The sequence below is a fragment of the Drosophila suzukii genome, chromosome 3, assembly GCF_043229965.1.
Source record: "Drosophila suzukii chromosome 3, CBGP_Dsuzu_IsoJpt1.0, whole genome shotgun sequence".
Taxonomy (NCBI): Eukaryota; Metazoa; Arthropoda; class Insecta; order Diptera; family Drosophilidae; genus Drosophila; species Drosophila suzukii.
In genome coordinates, this window is record NC_092082.1 from 90,519,673 (window position 1) to 90,540,078 (window position 20,406).

General features: G+C 42.1%; 6 protein-coding genes across 13 annotated transcripts; 1 reads left to right on the plus strand and 5 right to left on the minus strand.

Moving 5' to 3' along the window:
• Positions 1-2,982: 2,982 nt before the first annotated feature.
• On the minus strand, positions 2,983-5,545 carry LOC108015441 (lipase 3). Of its 2 annotated transcripts, none has more exons than XM_070996084.1 (3): positions 5,360-5,545; positions 3,574-4,299; positions 2,983-3,517 (listed from the first exon to the last, which is right to left on the minus strand). In XM_070996084.1, exons 1-3 carry the CDS (start codon positions 5,528-5,530, stop codon positions 3,122-3,124), a joined length of 1,293 nt encoding a protein of 430 aa, XP_070852185.1. In that variant the 5' UTR covers positions 5,531-5,545; the 3' UTR covers positions 2,983-3,121. The 2 variants fall into 2 exon arrangements, with proteins under 2 accessions (XP_070852185.1, XP_036675582.3); XM_036819687.3 differs by lacking the exon at positions 5,360-5,545 and adding an exon at positions 4,385-4,643.
• A 414-nt stretch (positions 5,546-5,959) lies between these two features.
• On the plus strand, positions 5,960-7,676 carry LOC108015474 (lipase 3). The gene is made up of 3 exons (XM_017081904.4): positions 5,960-6,150; positions 6,212-6,937; positions 6,995-7,676. Exons 1-3 carry the CDS (start codon positions 5,980-5,982, stop codon positions 7,397-7,399), a joined length of 1,302 nt encoding a protein of 433 aa, XP_016937393.4. The 5' UTR covers positions 5,960-5,979; the 3' UTR covers positions 7,400-7,676.
• A 350-nt stretch (positions 7,677-8,026) lies between these two features.
• Mco3 (Multicopper oxidase 3) lies at positions 8,027-10,283 on the minus strand. Its single transcript, XM_017081910.4, has 2 exons — positions 8,475-10,283; positions 8,027-8,303 (listed from the first exon to the last, which is right to left on the minus strand). Exons 1-2 carry the CDS (start codon positions 10,266-10,268, stop codon positions 8,061-8,063), a joined length of 2,037 nt encoding a protein of 678 aa, XP_016937399.4. The 5' UTR covers positions 10,269-10,283; the 3' UTR covers positions 8,027-8,060.
• A 452-nt stretch (positions 10,284-10,735) lies between these two features.
• On the minus strand, positions 10,736-12,233 carry Sodq (Sodesque). Of its 2 annotated transcripts, none has more exons than XM_017076997.4 (3): positions 11,900-12,233; positions 11,213-11,437; positions 10,736-11,111 (listed from the first exon to the last, which is right to left on the minus strand). In XM_017076997.4, exons 1-3 carry the CDS (start codon positions 12,158-12,160, stop codon positions 10,785-10,787), a joined length of 813 nt encoding a protein of 270 aa, XP_016932486.1. In that variant the 5' UTR covers positions 12,161-12,233; the 3' UTR covers positions 10,736-10,784. The 2 variants fall into 2 exon arrangements, with proteins under 2 accessions (XP_016932486.1, XP_016932487.1); XM_017076998.4 differs by having other exon boundaries at positions 11,213-11,434; positions 11,900-12,232.
• Positions 12,234-13,161: 928 nt separating this feature from the next.
• Positions 13,162-14,785, minus strand: LOC108011765 (protein FAM98A). The gene has a single exon (XM_017076996.4). The coding sequence runs from the start codon at positions 14,701-14,703 to the stop codon at positions 13,366-13,368; it is 1,338 nt and encodes a 445-aa protein (XP_016932485.4). The 5' UTR covers positions 14,704-14,785; the 3' UTR covers positions 13,162-13,365.
• A 267-nt stretch (positions 14,786-15,052) lies between these two features.
• Positions 15,053-20,262, minus strand: Lnk (SH2B adapter-like protein Lnk). 6 transcript variants are annotated; one of them, XM_036819500.3, is made up of 4 exons: positions 20,112-20,262; positions 18,077-18,712; positions 16,267-17,601; positions 15,053-15,846 (listed from the first exon to the last, which is right to left on the minus strand). In XM_036819500.3, the coding sequence occupies exons 2-4, from the start codon at positions 18,578-18,580 to the stop codon at positions 15,490-15,492; spliced, it is 2,196 nt and encodes a 731-aa protein (XP_036675395.3). In that variant the 5' UTR covers positions 18,581-18,712; positions 20,112-20,262; the 3' UTR covers positions 15,053-15,489. The 6 variants fall into 6 exon arrangements, with proteins under 6 accessions (XP_036675395.3, XP_036675394.3, XP_036675396.3 ...); XM_036819499.3 differs by having other exon boundaries at positions 18,077-18,734; positions 19,917-20,241; XM_036819501.3 differs by having other exon boundaries at positions 16,267-17,586; positions 19,917-20,240.
• Between the last annotated feature and the right edge of the window lie 144 nt (positions 20,263-20,406).

Consider the following 20,406-nt stretch of genomic DNA (forward strand, 5'->3'; position numbering starts at 1 on the left):
TCTGACTCAAACGAGTGGCTACTGGTTTTTGTGATAAAAATTGAATAGTGATGTGGAATGACTTCGTAGGTTAAACGGAGTGTGGGCCAAGTCATTGTGTTTGCCGTAGATAAGACAGAAATACCTAATATTTCCTAAGTGCGCTCAGTCAAGGGTAAGACGTGACGCATGCGTGATGTACACGGGTCTATAATTAAATGCCAAGTGCCCAGGTTAGGCCTGAATTTCGCCATTTCGGCCCACAGGATGCGACTTAAATTGAATTTTCGAAAATGGCCAACAGATAACCCATAAAAGCAAAATTAAGTGCAACCCAATAAAGCTCAACGCAGTGTCAAAAAATAGCTTCAGCTAAAAATGTTGTACTTGCTATTTTGTTGGACTAAATGCTCCTTAATATGAGCACAATGGCTATGATATCATCAATTATGAAATGTTCAAACGCTCAACTGCACTTGTACAAAGGCTTCCCTTACAATCCAAATATGTTGCAAGGTATTATATATATGTATATACTATATATAGCATAACTAGCCAGCACACCAACTAATTGATTTTTGACAATCAATTACGGCAATTACTTACGTCTGCTGCAGGGTCGAATGGAGGAGGTAAATTCAATTTGTGGAAACCTACAAAACGCACACAACGTGACTCTGGCTTTTCGGTAATCTTTTACTGAGCTAATCCCTTGTAAACAAGGATAGCCTTCGAATGGCAGAAGGAGCAGCTGGAATAGGTCTTTATTAATATGTGCGCAAGGAACCCAATATATAAATGGAAAAAGGGGGTAAAAGCTCGAAAAATAAGAACACTTTAAGTTTGTGTTGTTAAAGCTGCGTGGATTATTTAAAATATCATATATTTAAGCACTTCCTTATAAAAAAATATAAAGTTTTTAAAGTAAAAACACAGATAATTTTTCTTTAAAATGTTTTAAGCATACTTCAAAGTGCTTCTAGTTTATTACAACATGACCCAATACAATTTTTCACCCCTAATAACTACTTTCCATTCCTGTTCTATAAATAAATTTAATCAGCTCTATAAGCTACCAGGAACCATCCCAATATAAACAAAATGAAATTGGACCAATGGCTAATTTTGATGCGCTTTAATGAGACTTCTTATCACTACCGTATAATATAATCCAATGAGAAATTCCATTACGAAGCCTCTCTGTCCTATAAATAGTTGAAATCGGCCCCTTAGATACCAGAGGAGATCCTATTGTAAACAAAAGAATATTACACCACGTAAAAAAGCCATGATAAACAATGTAACAATAGTCATAAAGCAAGAGATAAAATCATATTTAAATTCGTAAGCGTGTGCACCGTACTTATGCGGCGAATTAAACAGCTGAACTAAACCATAGATAGCGCAATAACTGCAATATAACACCTGGCCCCTGTAAATATGGCTCCGGAAAAAACAGCAAAAAGAAAATGCTACAAAATTTAATTATTTTTATACAACAAGCTAAATGAAAACCAGGCGAAAAAGAAAAAATAAAGTTAAGCATATGCAAAAATATGGCCAAAAAGTGGGAGTGGCAGCAGCAGCATCACTTAATATGTCTGGGAACCGCACCTGTTTTAGCCTTACGACTTGGCGCCAAAAATAAAACCTTTACTCTGGGGAATCCCCTTCACCCACTCACCTTTCACAAGCCCCCTTTTGAAGCCCTGCGAATGTTTGTGCAGTTAGTGTTTGGAAATTTTTCCATTTCTGTCTGCAACTGCAGCTCCATTTGCTCAAAGCGAACTGCTGTTGCCTTGACTTTGGCTCCATTTTAGTTTTCCTTGTGTGCTTTCTCTTTTTTTACACGGTATTTAAAGGAAAAACGAGTATACTTGATTTTAAAGTGTAAATAAAAAGGGGAAAGGAAATGTTCTTCTTTTCTAGCATACGTTAGCCAACTAGATCCGATAAGGCATCAAAATATTACTCTATTATATTTTAATATATTTTTAAAATAATAAAGGCACACAATGATCTTTAAGGAAGCAAAGCCAGTTAACCGTTCAGAAAATACTAGGTATCTTTAAAGTCATATCCCTCGACTTTACATTTCTTTATAGTTTTTGTGTGTATTTTGTGTTGTGCACACTTGAGCCAATTTAACGCTTCCGTGTGTTTTTTACTTGCCACGGCTCGTTGACTGAGCTGGAAAACTTTTTGCGCGGAGCTCTGGAGAGGGAAAAAATAATTTAATTTGTACCTAAAAACCGAAAACGCAATCCCTAAATTAGCGCTCCTCCGCCACGAACACTTCAATTAATCCAGTTAAGTAATCGCAGGCCAGCAGAACTATTCAGTGCCATTGATTGCTGGGCCCACAAATTAGGAGCAATTAAATCAAATCCGGATTGCACTGGGGCATTCATTCATCGCATCGCCCACGCAAATGGCGGCCTTGAACTTGCCAACCTCTTTGGCCAACATCCATTAGCCATCAGCTGACAGAGAAGCCAGACTCTGTTCTAATATCTTCATCTGCCTTTTATTTTTTTACATATCCACCCGGGGCCATTTATGCTTAGACACAAGCCCAGAAATCGGCTTGGGCCTTGGGGGAGTTGCGTTGATGCCAAGAACCATAAAATGGGAATGAAAAGCTTGAATATGCATTATTCTTTCAGCTGGCCGGCCATCAACTGGCAATCAGAAGTTGCTCGAGTGGAAAAATCAAATGTATTCCTCTGTCCAAATGTGTGAAGTGGGCGGGGCGTACTGAAAAGTGGCTGTGGTTGCAAGGAAAAGCGTCTGAAAGTTGCCAATCCATAAACTAAGTAAGTAAGTATCTTATCTTTCGGCACAACTAAGATAGCAATCTCTATTTAGGCACATGCTTAGGTCAAGTATTTTTCCTGTCTAGATTAGTTATTGGGGAAAGTTTCAGGTACAATCAGATAGCCCAGAAACACGCTGGTAAATTTGTCTGAAAAAAATTCTAAGTAACCACTTCATTAACTCCGATTTTCATAGAAAATTTAATATCATTTCCTTTTTTCTGAGTAAATAAAAAATGTTTAAATGTGACTAGCTTATCGGTAAACTTAAAATAAATCCAATTATCACAGGCAATGAGAGCCTCTGAGATTAGGAAACCAATCAATTACGTTTCGCTGTTCTTCAGCTCGTATTCCTCCATTATGGAAATCACAGGCTCGTTAACATATTTACGGACCTCCCGGTTCAGGGAAAAATCACCATGATTCCACTCCGGATCCGCCATGCGATGCATCACCTTGTTTGGTAATCTATTGGCTATTTCCTCAACATCCTCCACAGCGGCAAGGTCATCACTATCAGCGTACCACAAATGCACCAGGGAACTTATCAACTCCACAGGATATTCCGGCGGTTCCTCGGATCCGTAAACCTGCAGATTCTTCTTGGTTCCATGGTCATATTGACGGAAGTAGCCCGACTGCTGTTCTTGCAGATAGTGCAACATTTGATCGGTGGAACAGCCCGCGGGATGGGTGGGCATAGCTTCCGGCATGGCAGTCTAATATAATATATTAATTAGTAATATTTAAATATATTTTTAAAAAGTAAACTTACCATATTCACACGACCTCCAGAATAAAGGGTTTTCATGGCACTTTCACACACAGGTCGGTAAAGGACATCAGGTTGACAAATGTTAAAGAACAAGGCCATAACAAACTCATTGTAAGGCAAAAACTCCTGGGAGCCAAAGAGGATCGAGTAGGCATTTCTGTGGCCCAAATAGGGACCCAAGTAGCGCACCAAAGGGCTGGACAAGTTCTTCATAATAGCCACCGGGGCAAACAAGTGAGCGGTTTTAATTTTGGCGTTATAGGCGGGAATCGAAGACATCAGGGCAAAAAACACCGTAGTGCCCTGCGAGTGACCCACATAGTGGATGGCATCCTGACCCTCACCGTTTTCCGTCCTCAAGGCATAATCAATAATTGCCAAAATATCGTAGATGGCGATCTCATGCCAACTGAACTGCCAGAACAGTGGATGATCCGTGGAGAGAGTTGTGTGATTTCTGGAATAGGATGTACCCCGAGCGTTGCCCATCCACACATCATATCCCGCATCCGCCAGCAAATATGGCAGACTGTCATTAGGTCCTTGCAATATCCAGGCATCCGAACAGCTCGTCAAACCATGTTGAAGAAGGACAATGGGTCGCTTTGCGTTCTGGTTCTGCAGCTTATGGGAGTAGGGAATTCGGAATACTCCCAGGATGTAACCATCTTCGGTTATAATATGATGATGTTCCGAAGGATATCCATGCGCGGCAGTGCGATCAGCCTAGAAATAAAATATATTATATATTATTATAATATTAAGATCTATAATTTACAACTAATATCCCCTTAAAATTTTTTGAACCTACCGTGGTTGCTTTACCCTTGAGACTAATATGCGCTTCAGGATTATCGTACAGTTTGTAGAAATCAATGGGTCCTTCTATAGCAGCGGAATAAACTCCCACGACCAAAACAGCCAGGATAAGTAAGCTACCCGTAGATCTCCTCATTATACTTATGTTTCCGATGGTTCGATGCCAACTGACTGCTGGCAAACACATGACTTTCAGCTTTTGTAGAGGTCCACGGGTGGTTCAGTTTAAAGTAGCTCTTACTATCGGTGGTTCGATTATTTATATTTAAACTGTCGAGATAATCCATAAAGAATAGAAGGCGCCAATCTAAAAGTTATAAAATTCGGATTTAAGAGATTGCTAGTACATGTGATACCTCTTTAAAAGCCATTAAACTACATATAAAGTATTTTTACCATATTAAAAATTATTATTATTTATTACTTTTGAGTTTTATTGTATTTATAAAAACAAATTTAATTTTTGTTTATTGTTAAAATGTCTATATATATTTAATTTGGTTTTCCAACTAATAAAGGTTAATGATTTTTAAACCAGACAAAACCAAACACGTCACTTGGCGTGCTTCAATAAGCTTTCTAACTTATCGGCTACTTAAGCTACTTGAAGAACATTTTTGATAATCTAAATAAAGGTGTACCCCCATCAACTGAATTAGATTATAAATCCATTTATAGATTTAAAGAGCAGTAGTAGTATATTTTACGAGCTCTACCTGTAAATGGGAAATTAGTTTTTTGATAACAAGAGTCGGCTAAGATCTAATGAATGAAATGCACACATGGAGGAAGTTAATGTCGAGTATGAAGTGCAAATCTGATGAAGTGAGTCTACTTATTAATGTCTAAGCTGCATCCGTTATTGATAAGATATATACAAGTGTGAATTAAATATAAAGAAGTAATTCTAAAGATTGGGACCATGTCCATATCACTTCGCCTCGTACTGGCGCACCTCCCAGTTTACCCTATCAGGACCATCGGTCAAGGATAAGTGTGCTTCAGGATTATTAAGCAGTTCATAGAAGTTGGGGACCTCCGCAGGATCCAATTTGTTAGGGAAAGGGGCACCTTGGACAAATGTCCTCAGAAAAATGCCGACAAAGGCAGCAAAGACAACGATGTGAAACCTACACATTTTTATACTGCACTGGTGCGAAAATACCGAGCACTACGACCTTATAAAGACTTCCACCGGGCACTTGAGTTAAGTACTTATTTTGATAGGAACCGATCAGGCAAAGAGTCAATTAAATGAGCCTAAGTTCAATTGGTCGAAGTACGAAAAATGTTTCCCATACCGACATTGCCCTTTCTGGGATTTTCCATCGAATTTCCCAGAGGATTAAATACGTTTATTTTCATTTCCCAAGATAAGAGGAACTCAAGCGGTTAAGTTCAGTATCAAAAAAAAGGCATAATTCCGCTACTACTTGTAGTAATAACTTTTTGTGGGAGGGAAGTTGTATTTTATACCACCACTTCAGTTATTGAGCGATTAATTGGTTCATTTAGATAATCGATTGCCGGGTGCTATTCTTTATAAGAACAAGGTTTGCCCAATTTTACCAGTAGTTCGGTCGCAAAATGCATAGATCTAACATCGGTGTCTACACTGCCCTAGTGTTCAGTGTTCTGGGAACAATTGTCCTAGGTGCTCCTCTTTCTAACGAAGGGGATCCTGCGGAGGTTACTAACTTTTATGAACAATTTAATAATCCCGATGCACATCTATCCTTAACCAATGCTCCAGATACGGTAAATAAAATCTATTTAATTTTGTAAGGACAAAATAAATAATCATAAGCTCGGTTTCCAGACATATTTTATCCAGGAGCATGGTTACCCAGCGGAGCGTCATTATGTGACCACTGAAGATGGCTATATAATCAGTCTCTTCCGAATTCCCTATTCCCACAATTTGAAGAACCAAGATGAGAAGAAACCAATTGCCTTTATACAGCATGGACTCTTTGGCAGCTCCGATGCCTGGCCAAGTTTGGGACCGGATGATGGCCTTCCTTTCCTGCTTTCCGATGCAGGATATGATGTTTGGCTGGGCAATGCTCGGGGAAACAGATACTCCAGAAACCACACATCCCGCTCCACAGATCATCCGGACTTCTGGCGATTCAGTTGGCACGAGATTGCCTATTTCGACATCGCTGCTGCCATTGATTACACCTTGTCCACGGAGAATGGAAAGGATCAGGAAGGTATCCACTATGTGGGTCACTCGCAGGGCACCACCGTCATGTTTGTCCTGATGTCTTCGAGGCCGGAATATAACAAGAAGGTTAAGACGGCTCACATGCTGGCCCCTGTGGCCTTTATGGATAACATGGAGAACACCCTGGTCAATTCCTTGTCTCCATACCTAGGATTTAACAACATTTATTCGACGCTCTTCTGTTCTCAAGAGTTTTTGCCCTACAATGATTTCGTGCTAGCTCTCATGTACAGTGTTTGTCTTCCGGGATCTATTGTTTCCAGTTTTTGCAGCAGCAGTGAGGAAACTCCTGTGAACCAAGGAAGAACTAATTCGGTAGGTTTTTAAAAATACCTTTATAATTCATTTCTAACAATTTGTGTTTCCCTAAAGACCGCCAACTCTGTGATATCGGGAGCCATGCCTGCTGGTGTCTCCACGGATCAGATCCTCCACTACATGCAGGAGTTTCAATCGGGACATTTTCGTCAGTTCGACTTCGGCACCAAGAAGAATCTGAAGATATATGGAACCGAGGCACCACCCGATTACCCCACTGAGCTCATTACAACCGAGATGCATCTTTGGTACTCGGATAATGATGATATGTCTGCCGTGGAAGATGTCCTCAGGGTTGCTGAAACTCTCCCCAACAAAGTGATGCACCATATGGAGGACCCACTGTGGGATCATGGAGACTTCGCAAACAATTGGGAAGTGCGTCAGTACATCAACGATCCGATTATAGCCATCATGAACGAGTACGAAACTAGATCAGAGTCCAACTCTGTCCAATAGTTTTGTTTCCAAGTTATCATAATTTATAATTATGTAAATAAGAACAAAAATCCAGCCATATCTTATCTTTAACGGATGCAACTTAGACATCCACAAGTAGACTCACTTCATTGTTGAACAAGGTCTACCAGACTTGCACTTCACACTCGACATCTATTTCATCCATATGCATTTTCAACTCATTAGATCTTAGCCGACTTTTGTAATCAAAAAGGTAGTGTCCCATATAGAAGTGGTGGTTGTAAAATATATAACTACGCCTCGTTAAATCTATAAATGGCTTAATAGTCGATGGGGGTAAATTCTTCCGTTAGATTATCAAAACTTTTTTCAAGTGCCTTAAATAGGCGATAAGTTAAGGTGACACGATTAGTTCTTTGAATTGGCGGGTCTATTCTCGAAAACGTAAATTAATTTATGACACACGCCCAATGGGTTGAATATGAGTAAAAAAGGAGGTAAAACCCACTGATATAGTAACTGAGATTTAACATGGTTACAAATTGGAAAAATCCGAATGTTTTTATAAAAATAAATTAAATTTTTATTTCCAATAAATTAGTATAAATAGATGAATTTTTTCAATTTACAAATATTATTTTGTAATTCCATTTGGCAAAATTAAGCTAGAGATAATTCTCTATTGATTATAAAAAAATATTTAACAGCGCACACGAGCTGGAATGTTTTTCATCTGGTGATCTTCACCGATCTTTAGAACCGCAACCATTCCTTGCACGGCATGTGCTTCAATATGACAATGATATAGCCAGAACCCGGGATTATTTGAGATAAAGCGAACGATGATGTAGCCCTGTCCCGGAATCTGAACCGTATCTTTCGCCACGGCAGCAGAGTCATCCGATAATCTTGAAAGTCTTCCCCTGCGATCAAGTTCTCGGATCTGAAAGAATAAACAGAAGGGTGGTATAATTGTCTTTTATAATTTTATAAAACAATATAAATCTTTTAGAAATCACCAATAAACAATCAACAATAAACAAAACTTGGTAAAAGGGTAATGTTTTAACCATGAACAAGTTGTAATAATGTTATACAAATTGAGATTACTTACATTCCGCAGATCATTGAGATTTCCCAGGACTCCTTGTCCCACCAGACGGAAAGTAAAGCCGTGTATGTGAAAGGGATGGGTGCTGTCTAGATAGTTGGCCACGACCATCTCCAAAGGTCGATAGGCCGGAAGTCGCATCACATGAACACACTCGCAGAGCTCCCTTTCACAATTTCTTCCCTCAGCAGCCAAGGAACTCTTATTACAAAAGTATCCATCGTCCTGGTAAAGATGCCTGCCCTGCAAAAGGGATATTCCCGGAGAATTGTAGGAAACATCATTGATCTGGAAAAGAATCTCTCCATTTTGAGCTGTTCTCGAACCGAAGCTGGAGTAATAGGTCTGGAACTTGGTGTAACGAGTCCAGGGTACTTGATTTACAGAACGCAGGGCCACGGTTCCCACATTATTATCCTTATCCACGGATTGACGGAGGGAAGATATATTCGATGCATTTGTAGGCTTAAATCGAAAATCATTGACCAAGACCGGATCCTCCTCTGCAGACCTGCTCCTCTTTTTCTCCATGATATCGCCCTGTGGCAACTCAGAACGGGTCGATCCTCGATAGCTTAGCACAGCTCCTTGATAGAGATTCCTACCCTCACACTGTTCATAGCCTCGTACCCTGATCCAATAGTTTTTAGTATACTGATTGGCCTCCAAAACAAAATCAAAGCGCTCCGCGGAGGTCAAGAAGAATCCATCTGCCAGCACGGGTATTATGTCATTACCATCAGTGCTGATGATGAGGAGTTTATGCTGTTCAATAGAGAACTCCACGGGACAGTTGGATATACCATTGAGGATAACCCTCATTCTATAGCGGTAGCCAGGCGAAACCCTGAGTCTTTCGTAGCGATGACGACTATCATTATCCGGCAGCTGACTGAGATGATTGCGTCCCTTGCCATTCACCAGGATATTACGTACGTCTTGAAGGTTATACTCGTAGAAGATATCCTGAATCATCAGGGTGTGCTCTATGAGATCATAGTCATAGAGCTGGGAATGCTGATTCTCCTGTCGCGTTTGGCGAACTATCATAGCACCAGCTATTCCAAATCCTCGCTGCCAACCCACATGGCTGTGATACCAGAGGGAACCACTGCGATCCACCTGGAATTCATAGCGCTGGACCTCACCAGGTTGAAGGGGATATTGGGTTACGAAAGGTGCTCCATCCATTTCGGGAGTTCGATGCATGTGAATACCATGCCAATGCATAGTGGTTGGTTCACCTAGGTAATTCAAAACATCCACTACCATAGTATCATTTTCACAGAGCTCTATAGGAGGTCCTGGAACCATGCGATTGACAGCCATCACTGGATTGGCCACTCCATCACCAAAAATACAATGTTCCGCTGCGCAGGCTCTCTCATCAAATTGGCACCTTTGACACTCCGGACCAAGTCTCTGATAATTGTGAACCACCAGTTGGTAGTAGCAGTTCTGCGATTGTCCCTGTTGGCAAACTCTTCTGCAGGGATGACGATCAAAGTCCCCAAAGTTGCCCAGTTCCATTTGACTATAGTCATTTTTCATATCCAGAGAGGGTGTAACCTTGGTGGTTTTATTCCGCATCCAGCCAAACGACGGCCATTCGAACTTGGCCTGCGGGAAATCCTTTTTTAAGGACTCCTCCGATTTCGCCTGATTTAAAGCGATAATCAGTAATACTATCAGCACCGGGCTGGGAAAACTTTTACTTTCGCGTTTGGACATCGCGAACCGCAACAGGCAACTGGCCACTCGATTCGTGGGCAGCCGACGAAGAAAGTTTTGGCCCATTGGGCGACCCAGACCTTTGCGCATGCGCCGCACGTAATGGCCATTAAAGCTGAGCTGAATTTGATAAGCCCGAATATATTTAACGATCGGGAAACGAATAGAAGTGAAACACTTTATTTGCAATTACTGGGAGTTTGGATTCATATAAATAAATATGAAAATGGTTAAATCGTTTTAAAATGGGTCCATAATAATATGAAACACATAATAAAATTGCCCATAGATAAACGATGATATAATCCGATATAATAATCCGATGATAAATAAACGTTATAAAAATTCTTTTAAATTTATATCTTTCAAAAGGGTTACAACAAGTTGAAATATAGAACTAGGTTTTAATTAATTTCTAGTTCTAGTTTTTATAATCTTTTAAAAGAGCCTGTATAATACTTTTAGGTAGAACTCTCAATTATTACAAGATAAACTACAATACGAAACACTGATCACTAGAAATGATCAAAGCCTTACCTTAGTTACAAAATATTTTTATTAAGATTAGTGTAAGAATACAATTTAAATCTCTGCGTTTTCCATTGCCGGTGGTGATGATGATCCGGGTGCCATACCTGACGCACTGGCTGCTGTGCTCATAAGACTAATAACTCCACAGGCGATTACCGGACCCACCGAATTCTCCTCGTTCTGATAGGCCAATGGATTGGGCATTATTTGGAGGGAGGACGAAAATACCTCCGCATTTAGAGCAGTATTAAGATCGATAGCCTTGCTATGAATCACAATGGAACGCCCAACGATTCCATTTATTCCGAACAACTGCAGGTAAATGCTCTGAAAGACCGCCGAGATGCTGCCATCATCCTTGGTGTCCACATTACCAAGCTGTAGGAATCCAAAATTAGACGAAAAGTCATTATATAAGTTATGAACTATTTAAAATGAATCAAAAAACTTAGAAATTTATTTCAGGGTTTCTGACTTACAAAATTATTTGGAAACTGTCCGCCAGTGGACTTGCAACCGTCGCTGAGATCTCCAAAGGTGTGGATATGCAGGGCATGTTTGCCAGGCGGTAATCCCGTCACATTGATCGTCACCTTTATATCCGAACTGTAGGGAAGCTGTATGAATGATATCATTCCGGCCACACTTGCTCCTTCTCCATCGCCTACCAATTTGGCACCCGCCTGCCATTGGGGCACCAACTGCTAATAAAAAATAATAATAAATAAATTAATGGGTAAACTGAAAATTAAATACAATACAAAATTGGTTTGATGGTCTTATAAATCTGACATGATCTTCATTTATAAAATCTACTTTAAAAAGCTATACAAAAAATGTAAATTCATGATATTCATAAAATGATTAAACAGTTCAAAGCATACCATAAAATAGATTTTAGAAAAAAAGTTAGAAGTATTATACCCAATTAGAATTTGATATCATTAAATAAGTAAATAGTGGCTGGTCAAACCCGCGAAAATAGGGGCAGTACAATTCTTTTCATTGAAAATAGAGCTGGACAACAAATTGTATTTCAATGGCTGGTGTAAAAATGGTAGCACAAAAGAGATAATGAATAATGGGTTAAATGACTGTATAAGTTACAAATTAGTTTATAAATAGAACTGAAATATATGTAATTAAATATAGGAAAAAATACTCACATAGGTGTATCCCAGATAAGAAGGTTGTGGTGGCAACAGAGGTCCCAGGAGTCCAGCAGGTCCTGGAATTCCCACCGGACCTCCCAGCGGAACCGTTAGCCGTTCGTATCTCTTCACCTTGGTGCCGGAAACCACTTTGATGCCATCATCGAATCGGGTTATATTCGCCGGACGCAGTCGATCCAACAGATTTTGTGCACTGCCAGGCGCAAAAATGCCGCCATAGCCAATTACCAACGTCAGAATCAGTTTAACAAGCATTTTGGATTCGTAATATATATAGGACTTTTTTATGGGGAACTTTGGACCTCTCCGATCTGGGGCTTCGGCTGAACTGATCCAAGCGCCCGGCTTGGCTCATCCATGATGACTTCGACATGGTTTTCACGCTGATTGACCACGTTAATTGTGGTGACTCGAAGTGGTGGCGATATAGACAGATATATAGCCGGCACATTTGATGACTAGATTGGACGCTAATGGCAGTCGAGTGTCGCGTGTGTCTGATGCTTGGTTACCTGCCCCATGGGCGTACTTCTTGCGGGGATTGGGCACAAGATCACAAGAATCTTGCGATTGATTCGCGTTATTGAGACGTTTGAAAGCAGTTGACAAATCAATAATATCAAGTAAAACTTTAAAAACATTTAAGTACCTATACATATAAAGGATTATAACTAAATAAAGTAACAACAGATCATTCCAAAAAAATATAGCATTTTAGAGAAATAGTTATAAGATTCCTCTAAAATGCTATATAAGCTACCAAATTTCACCCATGTCTCTGCCTGATGAATGGAGCTATCCCCACTTCTAACCAAAACTTTAACTAGATCATCATTAACCCACTGAAAGTGTAAAACCTCACCCATATCCAACAGCTAAGTCACCACGCGATATTTTTGACAAAGCGATGACAGAATGATTGAAAAAATCATCATCAATGAACGAAAGGGAAGAATAATCATTATAAACTTTGGTTTCTCAAAGTGTGAATTCTATTTAAAGTTCAAGGAAGTATGTACTTTCAAGATTACATTACAATTTACATTGAATTTAAATACCACCTATTCCAAACAATATATTTTGCCAACAATATAAATTATTAACAAGAGATTAACATATTTTATTGCTTTGCCCTTTTGACCCCATTATCTATCTGATTAATTTGGCTATGATGTAGACTATAAATGGTTCATCACGAACCCACTGAAAGTGAAACACCTAACCCAGATTCGAAAAAGCGCAGTCGACACGCGAGATTTGCTGGCAAATAGATGACATATATAGTTTATTTTTAAATGCCTGTCCATTTGCAATTATAAACACATTTAATCGGTTTCGCAATAAATTAAACTGGGTTATGCGTGTGGTTAAGGAACGTAATGTTAATGGATAATAGGAGGATCAGTCGTTGTAGCTCTATGTTGCGTTTCCTTAAAATCATAGTTATACGGGATCAGGGATCATCGGTAGCCGCCACGCTGTCCTCCACGTCCTCCACCACCGCCACGTCCACCTCCTCCTCCACCTCCACCTCCTCGTCCGGCCTGCGGATTCCAGCCAGTTCCCTGAACACGTCCACTGCCGCTGATCCATTGCTGGTCATTTCTCTCGCGGCTGCGATCGCGCTGGTTTTGACTTTGATTTTGATACTGCTGCTGCTGCTGTTGAGGTTGCTGCCAGTTGCCACCGCCTCCTTGTCCACCTCCGCCTCCCCTTCCACCGCCGCCGCCGCCTCCTTGTCCGCCGCCGCCTCCCCTTCCTCCTCTAAAATTACCTCCTCCACCACGTCCGCCTCCTGGGGGACCACTGGCCCTTTGCTGCTGCCACGAGGGCATCTCCGGTGGCGGAGGAGCATGCTCGTTGGCCCTGCCACCGCGATCGGGAACCCGTCCAATCACATGCTTTTGGATTTTGGAAGCCGTGTTCTTCCTCACATTCGCCGAGCTTGTCTTCTCAATGATGGCCAGATCCGAGCGAGCTGCCAGCAGAGCCACCATGTCGGTCTGCTCTCCGCCAACCTTAAGCTGTTCCAGCTCCCGCATCTTGCGGTTGAAGCGGTCCATGATCTCATTGGAGCGCTGGTTCATGGACTCCGACCACTGAAAGCTCTGCACAGTGGCCTCCAGCCGCGTGGTCATCATCTGACGACGCAGATTGTACTCCGCCTCCAGATCTCGATGCAGGGACTCCAACACGCGCCACTGGCCATCAGTCAAAGGCTTCTTAAGTTTCAGCAGGGGTTCACTGAGCACCTGCGGATTGACTTGCTTCAGGGACTGCTCCAAACGGGGCGTAATCTTCTCGAAGAGAAGCTTGGTATTGATGTTCTTCGGGAGTTCGCCCAATTGCAGATCTTTGGCTAGGCTTTCCACAGCCTGTTGGACATTGGAATCGGTTTTCGAGCGTTTGCAGGGTGGACCCACGGGCTGGGACTTCAGGACCATCTTGGTTGTCATCAGTTCGGATGTAAGGTACTCCAGCAGCTGGACCAGTGCATCCCGGTCCTGGAAACGCTGATCGATGGCGCCCTGCACCAGCCGGCGGTAGGGGCAGCCCAGTTCCGTAAGCAGCAGGGACAACTCGAAGGCGAACTCGTCGTTGTCCTTTTGGCTGGAGCTCACACGTTCATCGGTTTTCCGCAGAACGTGCAATTCGTGGGCTAACCAATGGACCACCGCGCGCAGATCAGGACTTCCGATTCCCGCGTCCAGGGCGCGACTCAGGTTCTGCTGCTGCAGGCAGGCTCCTTCGTAGGCCAGCGCCTGCAACGAGTCCACCACGTCCAGTTCCAGCTCCATGTCCTTCGAGAGTTTTAAGCTTTTCCTCCAGTAATTGTCAATTAGTCAATTTGCTGCCGGCATGGCAGTGTGACCGTCGTTTTTAGCTAAAGAGCGCTGCCAACTCGTGGTGAACGGCATGTTCAAGTTCTCGCTGTTAGCAAGGACACAAACCAGGAACATATTTCAAATTATTCGAAAAACTATTTTGAAATCTTGATTAAATTGAAAGATTGTTGAACTAAAAACAAACACCGTTCTAAAAACTATTTTTTTGAAAAAATAAAAATAGTCATAAACTTTGAAAATCAAATTCCGACCAACAAAACATATTCTCACAACCCCCTAAATCAATTAAATTCCAAATCTGTTCACTTTTACATAACTTCATTTATTGTAGTTTACGAATTTCAATATATATAATTTATATTTATAAGTATAATATATATGTATGTATTTTTTGTTTTGTAAAGCAGGAAGTTTTAGGATTCGCATGAGTCGCACCTTTGGTGCCCACAAAAATCGTAGATTTTTCGTTTGCGTTTTTTTTAGGTTTTTCTTGTCTATACATACAACATTTATGTACTTAAAATGAACACACACATTTAGCTATATAATGTATACATAATATTCAGTTACTTCATGTCTTCCAAAAGAGTACTAACTTAAATCGAAACAAGTGAATCAAGAAAGCGAAAAACACAAATTTAGTCTCCCTCAGGACAATGATAAAAAAAAATGGCACAAAATTAAAGTTCCGCTGGGAAAGCCACGAAATGCAGATGAGGACCGAGCGATCGAGCGGACTTAGGTGAAGCTGTACTGATTATCGACGGCCCGTCCGGTGCATTCGGCTCCCCCGCTGGATCCCGATCCGCCTCCATTTCCTCCGCTGTTGTTGCCACCATCGCTGGGATGCCGATTGCCGGATGAAGATCCCGCAGGGTGATGGGCGGCTGCCTGAAGGGAGGCGTTCGAGGCCCGCAGATGCGGCTGGTCCAGAAAATTCTGGGCCGCTGGCGGTGATCCGTGCACTGTTAGCGTTGTGGGATCCAAATGGAAATAGACTTGCTCCGGAAAATAGACGTGTGTTGGCTCCTGTGGCAGTTCGATTTCATTTGTCTTTAGGCGAACACTCAGATTCATGGTAATCACTTCGTTGCACTGTTGAGCGAGCAGATTGAATAGGGCATTAATTAGTCGGGAGACATTTTTTCAAGGCGGTCTGGGGGTGTGTGGTGAAACATGAAGCATGCAACAATCAAATCATTCAAACTAAACACAGAAACTAACTCAAATATAAGGTACTCGGTTCAAGGAGTAGTCTTGTAAATTAAAATTATATCAAAATACAACTTTGATTTGTTGTAGACTAGTTTCAGAAGGAACTGTAGAGAATTTTAACAAGTTTAGATTTAAGATATTATTATTTCTTCCTGCCATTATATTAAACTACACATTCATCAGTTCACAGTTCAAACCCCATCCCAGTTGCAATGAAATGATAAAAACAGAACAGAAATCAAAGTAAAATAAAAAACCATCACTGACACTGAATTGACTCCAAAATTTTGGCTATCTCACATGTCTCGGCGACGGATGGCCACCGCCAGCAGCTCCCGATGCAGCTCCTGCCGCATTCGATGCCGACGATGATCCCTGGCCATTATCGTAGCCATTTCCGTTCCCATTTCCATTCCCGTTGGCCGACAGATCGTTGAGTTGTCCGGTATCATGAGCTCCGCCGCCACCCGTGGGATCGTTCAGTCTGCTGTGCGTGTGCACCCACTCCGTGAGGGTAACGTCCGAAGTGCCGCCCGATTCCAGGGGTATCGGGTTGTGGCGGAAGTGCTCGAGCATCTCCTGGATCGAGGGGAACCACAGGTGCTGCACCCGGCACTGACCCTTCTCCGAGATGGTGAGCCGCAGATGCTTGGCTCGTCCCTGGAAGTTGAACGTCAGCACGAACTCTCCGCGGCGCGTTTCGCTCTGTCGGACCAAAAAGTATCCATGTCCGGCTGCATCCGAGTGGAGAACCATGCGGGCAGCTTCCGACCTTGTCAGTGTGCCGTGGAACCAGGGAAACACGCTCATCTCAGCCGTCAAATCCGCCACATCCGCGTCGTTTTCGGTGCCCTCGATTCCATCAAAGTTACTGGAGGCGGACAGGCGCTGTTCACCTCGATGGGGTCTCACGGGTATATCCGGTGGACCGGAGGGCGGTGTGGTGCCCAGTTCGTTGATGACATTCAATTCGCTGGCAGACGTGGCTCCTCCCTGGCCCAAAGCACTATCTGCTGAAAGGGATGAGGCGAGAGGAGCTCCTCCTCCACCCACCAGATTTCCATTGGAGCCGCCCTGCTGCTGGTACTGCGGGTTTTGTATTCCCCCAATGGGATTCGGAATCGGATTTGTGGGCGATGTTTGCATGGCGGACGCCATCACGCCATCCGATTCGATCAGTGGCTGCTGAGTGGGCGGCGTTCGCATGCAGTAGCGTATGGTGGCCAACCAACTGCGCATCTCCTCGGCGCTTTCCGCCTCGATCACGTACTCCATGTTGTTGTCCGCCTTTAAGACAAACGTGTTCAGCCTGTCTGGCATTTCCAGCGCCGTGGTTTCGCGTGCCTCGGAGATGAGGAAGCAAAAGACTCCACTACGCGGCTTTGTCGCCTTGTGGGGTGTGTAAAACTCCAGCATGTAGCCACCCACGGCCTTCACCAACACCAGGCGGCATTTTTCCCACTTTTGGGATCCCGTCGGCTGGTCGAGACTCTCCGGCGTCAGGTTGTTCACGGTGCCCTCCTTGCGGCACTCCACCACGATCTTGGCCAGCTTCGTCTTGCTCTGCTTGCCGCTCCCACCGCTGCCGTCCGCGTCATCCGAGTTCTTGTGGAAGAAAGCCTGCAGCAGAGAGATCTTGGACAGTTAAAACAGGTGGAAACAATATAGCCGGAGTGTGGCCGACTATCAAACATCCCGGTATTCAAAAAATGTAAAATACACTAAACTATTAGATTCCTGATAATTGAATCATGTCATATTATGTCACAGATAAAAGACGGTTTCAGTAAACACTAATCGGAAATCTGTTCAGAATGAAAAGAATGCTAAAGTGAATGTTCTTATCTGCATTCTTAAAATACGTGATTGAACGCGTAATAATTATCTCATCGACATTCTAAAGTTGTCTTTATGGTTGTAATCAGAAAATAACAATAATTTCTCAAGATATTATTCAGATAGTTACTTAAAAAGGGAACGGACAGGATTAATTAAACGGATACGAATACCAGGTGTTACTAAAAAATTATCAAAGATCAATCTACTTAAAGGGGTTATCCCCCTGAGTATTCCCAATGATAAATAGTGAACTTCTTAGCACCCAACTCACCTTTCCCTTGCGAAGTCCCTTGAAGGAAAGCCTTCTTAACAGCGACTTTGAGAGCAATCGTGGGCCTTCGTGCTCCTCCTCGAGATCCAGGGATCCCACACCAGATTTCAGGGTACTTCTTCGCTTGAAAAACTCCGTGTCATAGTGTGCCGAAAAGGATTCGACGAATTTCTGGGCAAAGCTGCGGTGCTGGATGTTCCTGGCCTCCTCCGGCGGCAGATTGCCATTGATGTATGTGATGCAGGCCTTGGCGAAATCCGATGCGGCCACTCGGGCGTGTCGTTCGCAGAATTCCTCCCAACTGGTTCCTCCGTAGGCGTACGAGGACACTCCCATGGCGTTTCCCGTGCCAATTGGTGCTGGTATCAGGTCACTGCCACCGGCAATCGCCGCTGCTGCCGCGGATGAGGTGCCCAGACTGTGATGACTACTGGCCGACGTGGGCCCAATGTATCCGCCGGCGCTAAAAGCGCTCGAATTGGCCCCAGTGCTGTTGCCACCCATTTGGCCAGGTGGTCGCCAATCCCTCTGTTCCCGTTGCTCCCGCTCCTGCTCCTGTTCCTGTTCCTGCTGCCTCTGCCGGTTCAGGTTCAGCTTGCCGCACGAGTTACCCAGCTGAAGTCCGTTTCAAAAGTGCTGAAAAGGTGGCAAAACAAAGCTGTTGCGGGTTAGTCATTCCAGGTTCTTGGAAAAGAAGAAAGGCTTATATCTCCTTTCAGCATTCCTGACAACAAACTCATTTTCCCGGGGGTTTTGGATTGAATATTACTCATGTTACAAACGAATATATAATGTATCGTTTTTTAATTAGTCTTATCAGTTGCAGATAACAGAAAGTTAAAAACAATACCTCAAGATCTGCTTGCCTACATAGTATTATTATAAATCTAACAATGTATTGTCATTTAATTTTTAAATGATAGCCGGATAACTAATATTATTACAAACCAATGTATTTTTAAATATTTTCAATTAAAAAGATAACGATCACGTGCGATTGTTGACATCGATTCCCTGACTCACAGGATTAAAGTTGTCAACAAACTGGGGGGTTTTTTGGTATAGTGGTTAGAAAACTAGACAAGATTGTAGTGCAAAAGAAAACAATTTTCCGCGTTATTCACTTTATTTGGGTTTTTAACTATTCGTAGGACTTTTAGCTACTCTAGTTTCACAATTATTTTGAGTACTCACACATTTTCTAGATTTAGAGAAAAACATTCTTTTGAAAACATTTTATTCTTTCTCTATACATTTAATTAAGTTATTTTTTTAAATAAATAATTCAATTATTTTGGGAATTTTTATACAACATATTTCAATTTTAAGCATCCAATCTGGTACTTTCTACATTAAAATTTTTTCATTTTTTTGTTTTTTACAAATTTTGAATAGATTGGTCAAAGGAGTTCTTGTTTAAAAATATGTTTTATTGCTTTGCTATTGTATATTTGTATTTTTTTTATTTATAAACATTAGGTGTTTGTGCTTAATGAATATTGCCCAGACACAACATATATGTACATATGTCTGCACATGTATTTTTCCATTTATGTAACGAACGTTTACGCATGTTTGCACATTACATTAAGTAACGCGCATTTTCCGTGCCACAATTAATCCTTTTTCTCGGCAATTAAAAACAAACGAAAACAAACTTGCGGCGTAGCCCACACACACAAAGGCAAACGCACACACCCACACAACTGCGCGGTGGTGAAAAATTTCCCACAGGAATTTCCACGCCTACGTCACATCGCAATATGCGCGTGGAAAATGCTGGCAATATTACCACCCACAAGGTTTCCAATTAACCATTTAACGCTTGAAAACAACTCACTTTGCGATTTAATTATTTTTTAAATGCACTGCATCATTTTTAACTTTTATTTTTCTACACAAACTGCATGTTGTCTCGGTCGCACACCCACACACACGCACGCACATCCGCTCAAAATATTCTTTTGCGTCGTGTTGTTGTTGTTGTTGCGGGCAGAAGGAAATACTAGTTAATTAACAACTAAAACGCACATACACTGGGTTGTTTTTAATGCGCTACCATCGGCTGCAAGCTCCGTTCGAGTTACCGCTATTTATCACTGATTTGTTTGTGTTTTTTCGAAAAAACGAAAAACGTCGAGCGTGAAAAGTAGAGATGGACTGAAGTCGATATTTATGAGATGCTATCGATATTTATTATATCGATGGTTTGGTGGGTGTCTTTGCTAATAGAAGTGTGACCGTTTTTCGAAAGAGACGCACTAACGCTTCATTTTGGCGGTTTTAAACTTTGCTAGTCTCGATTGGTGGGAAACCTGGATATGCAATGG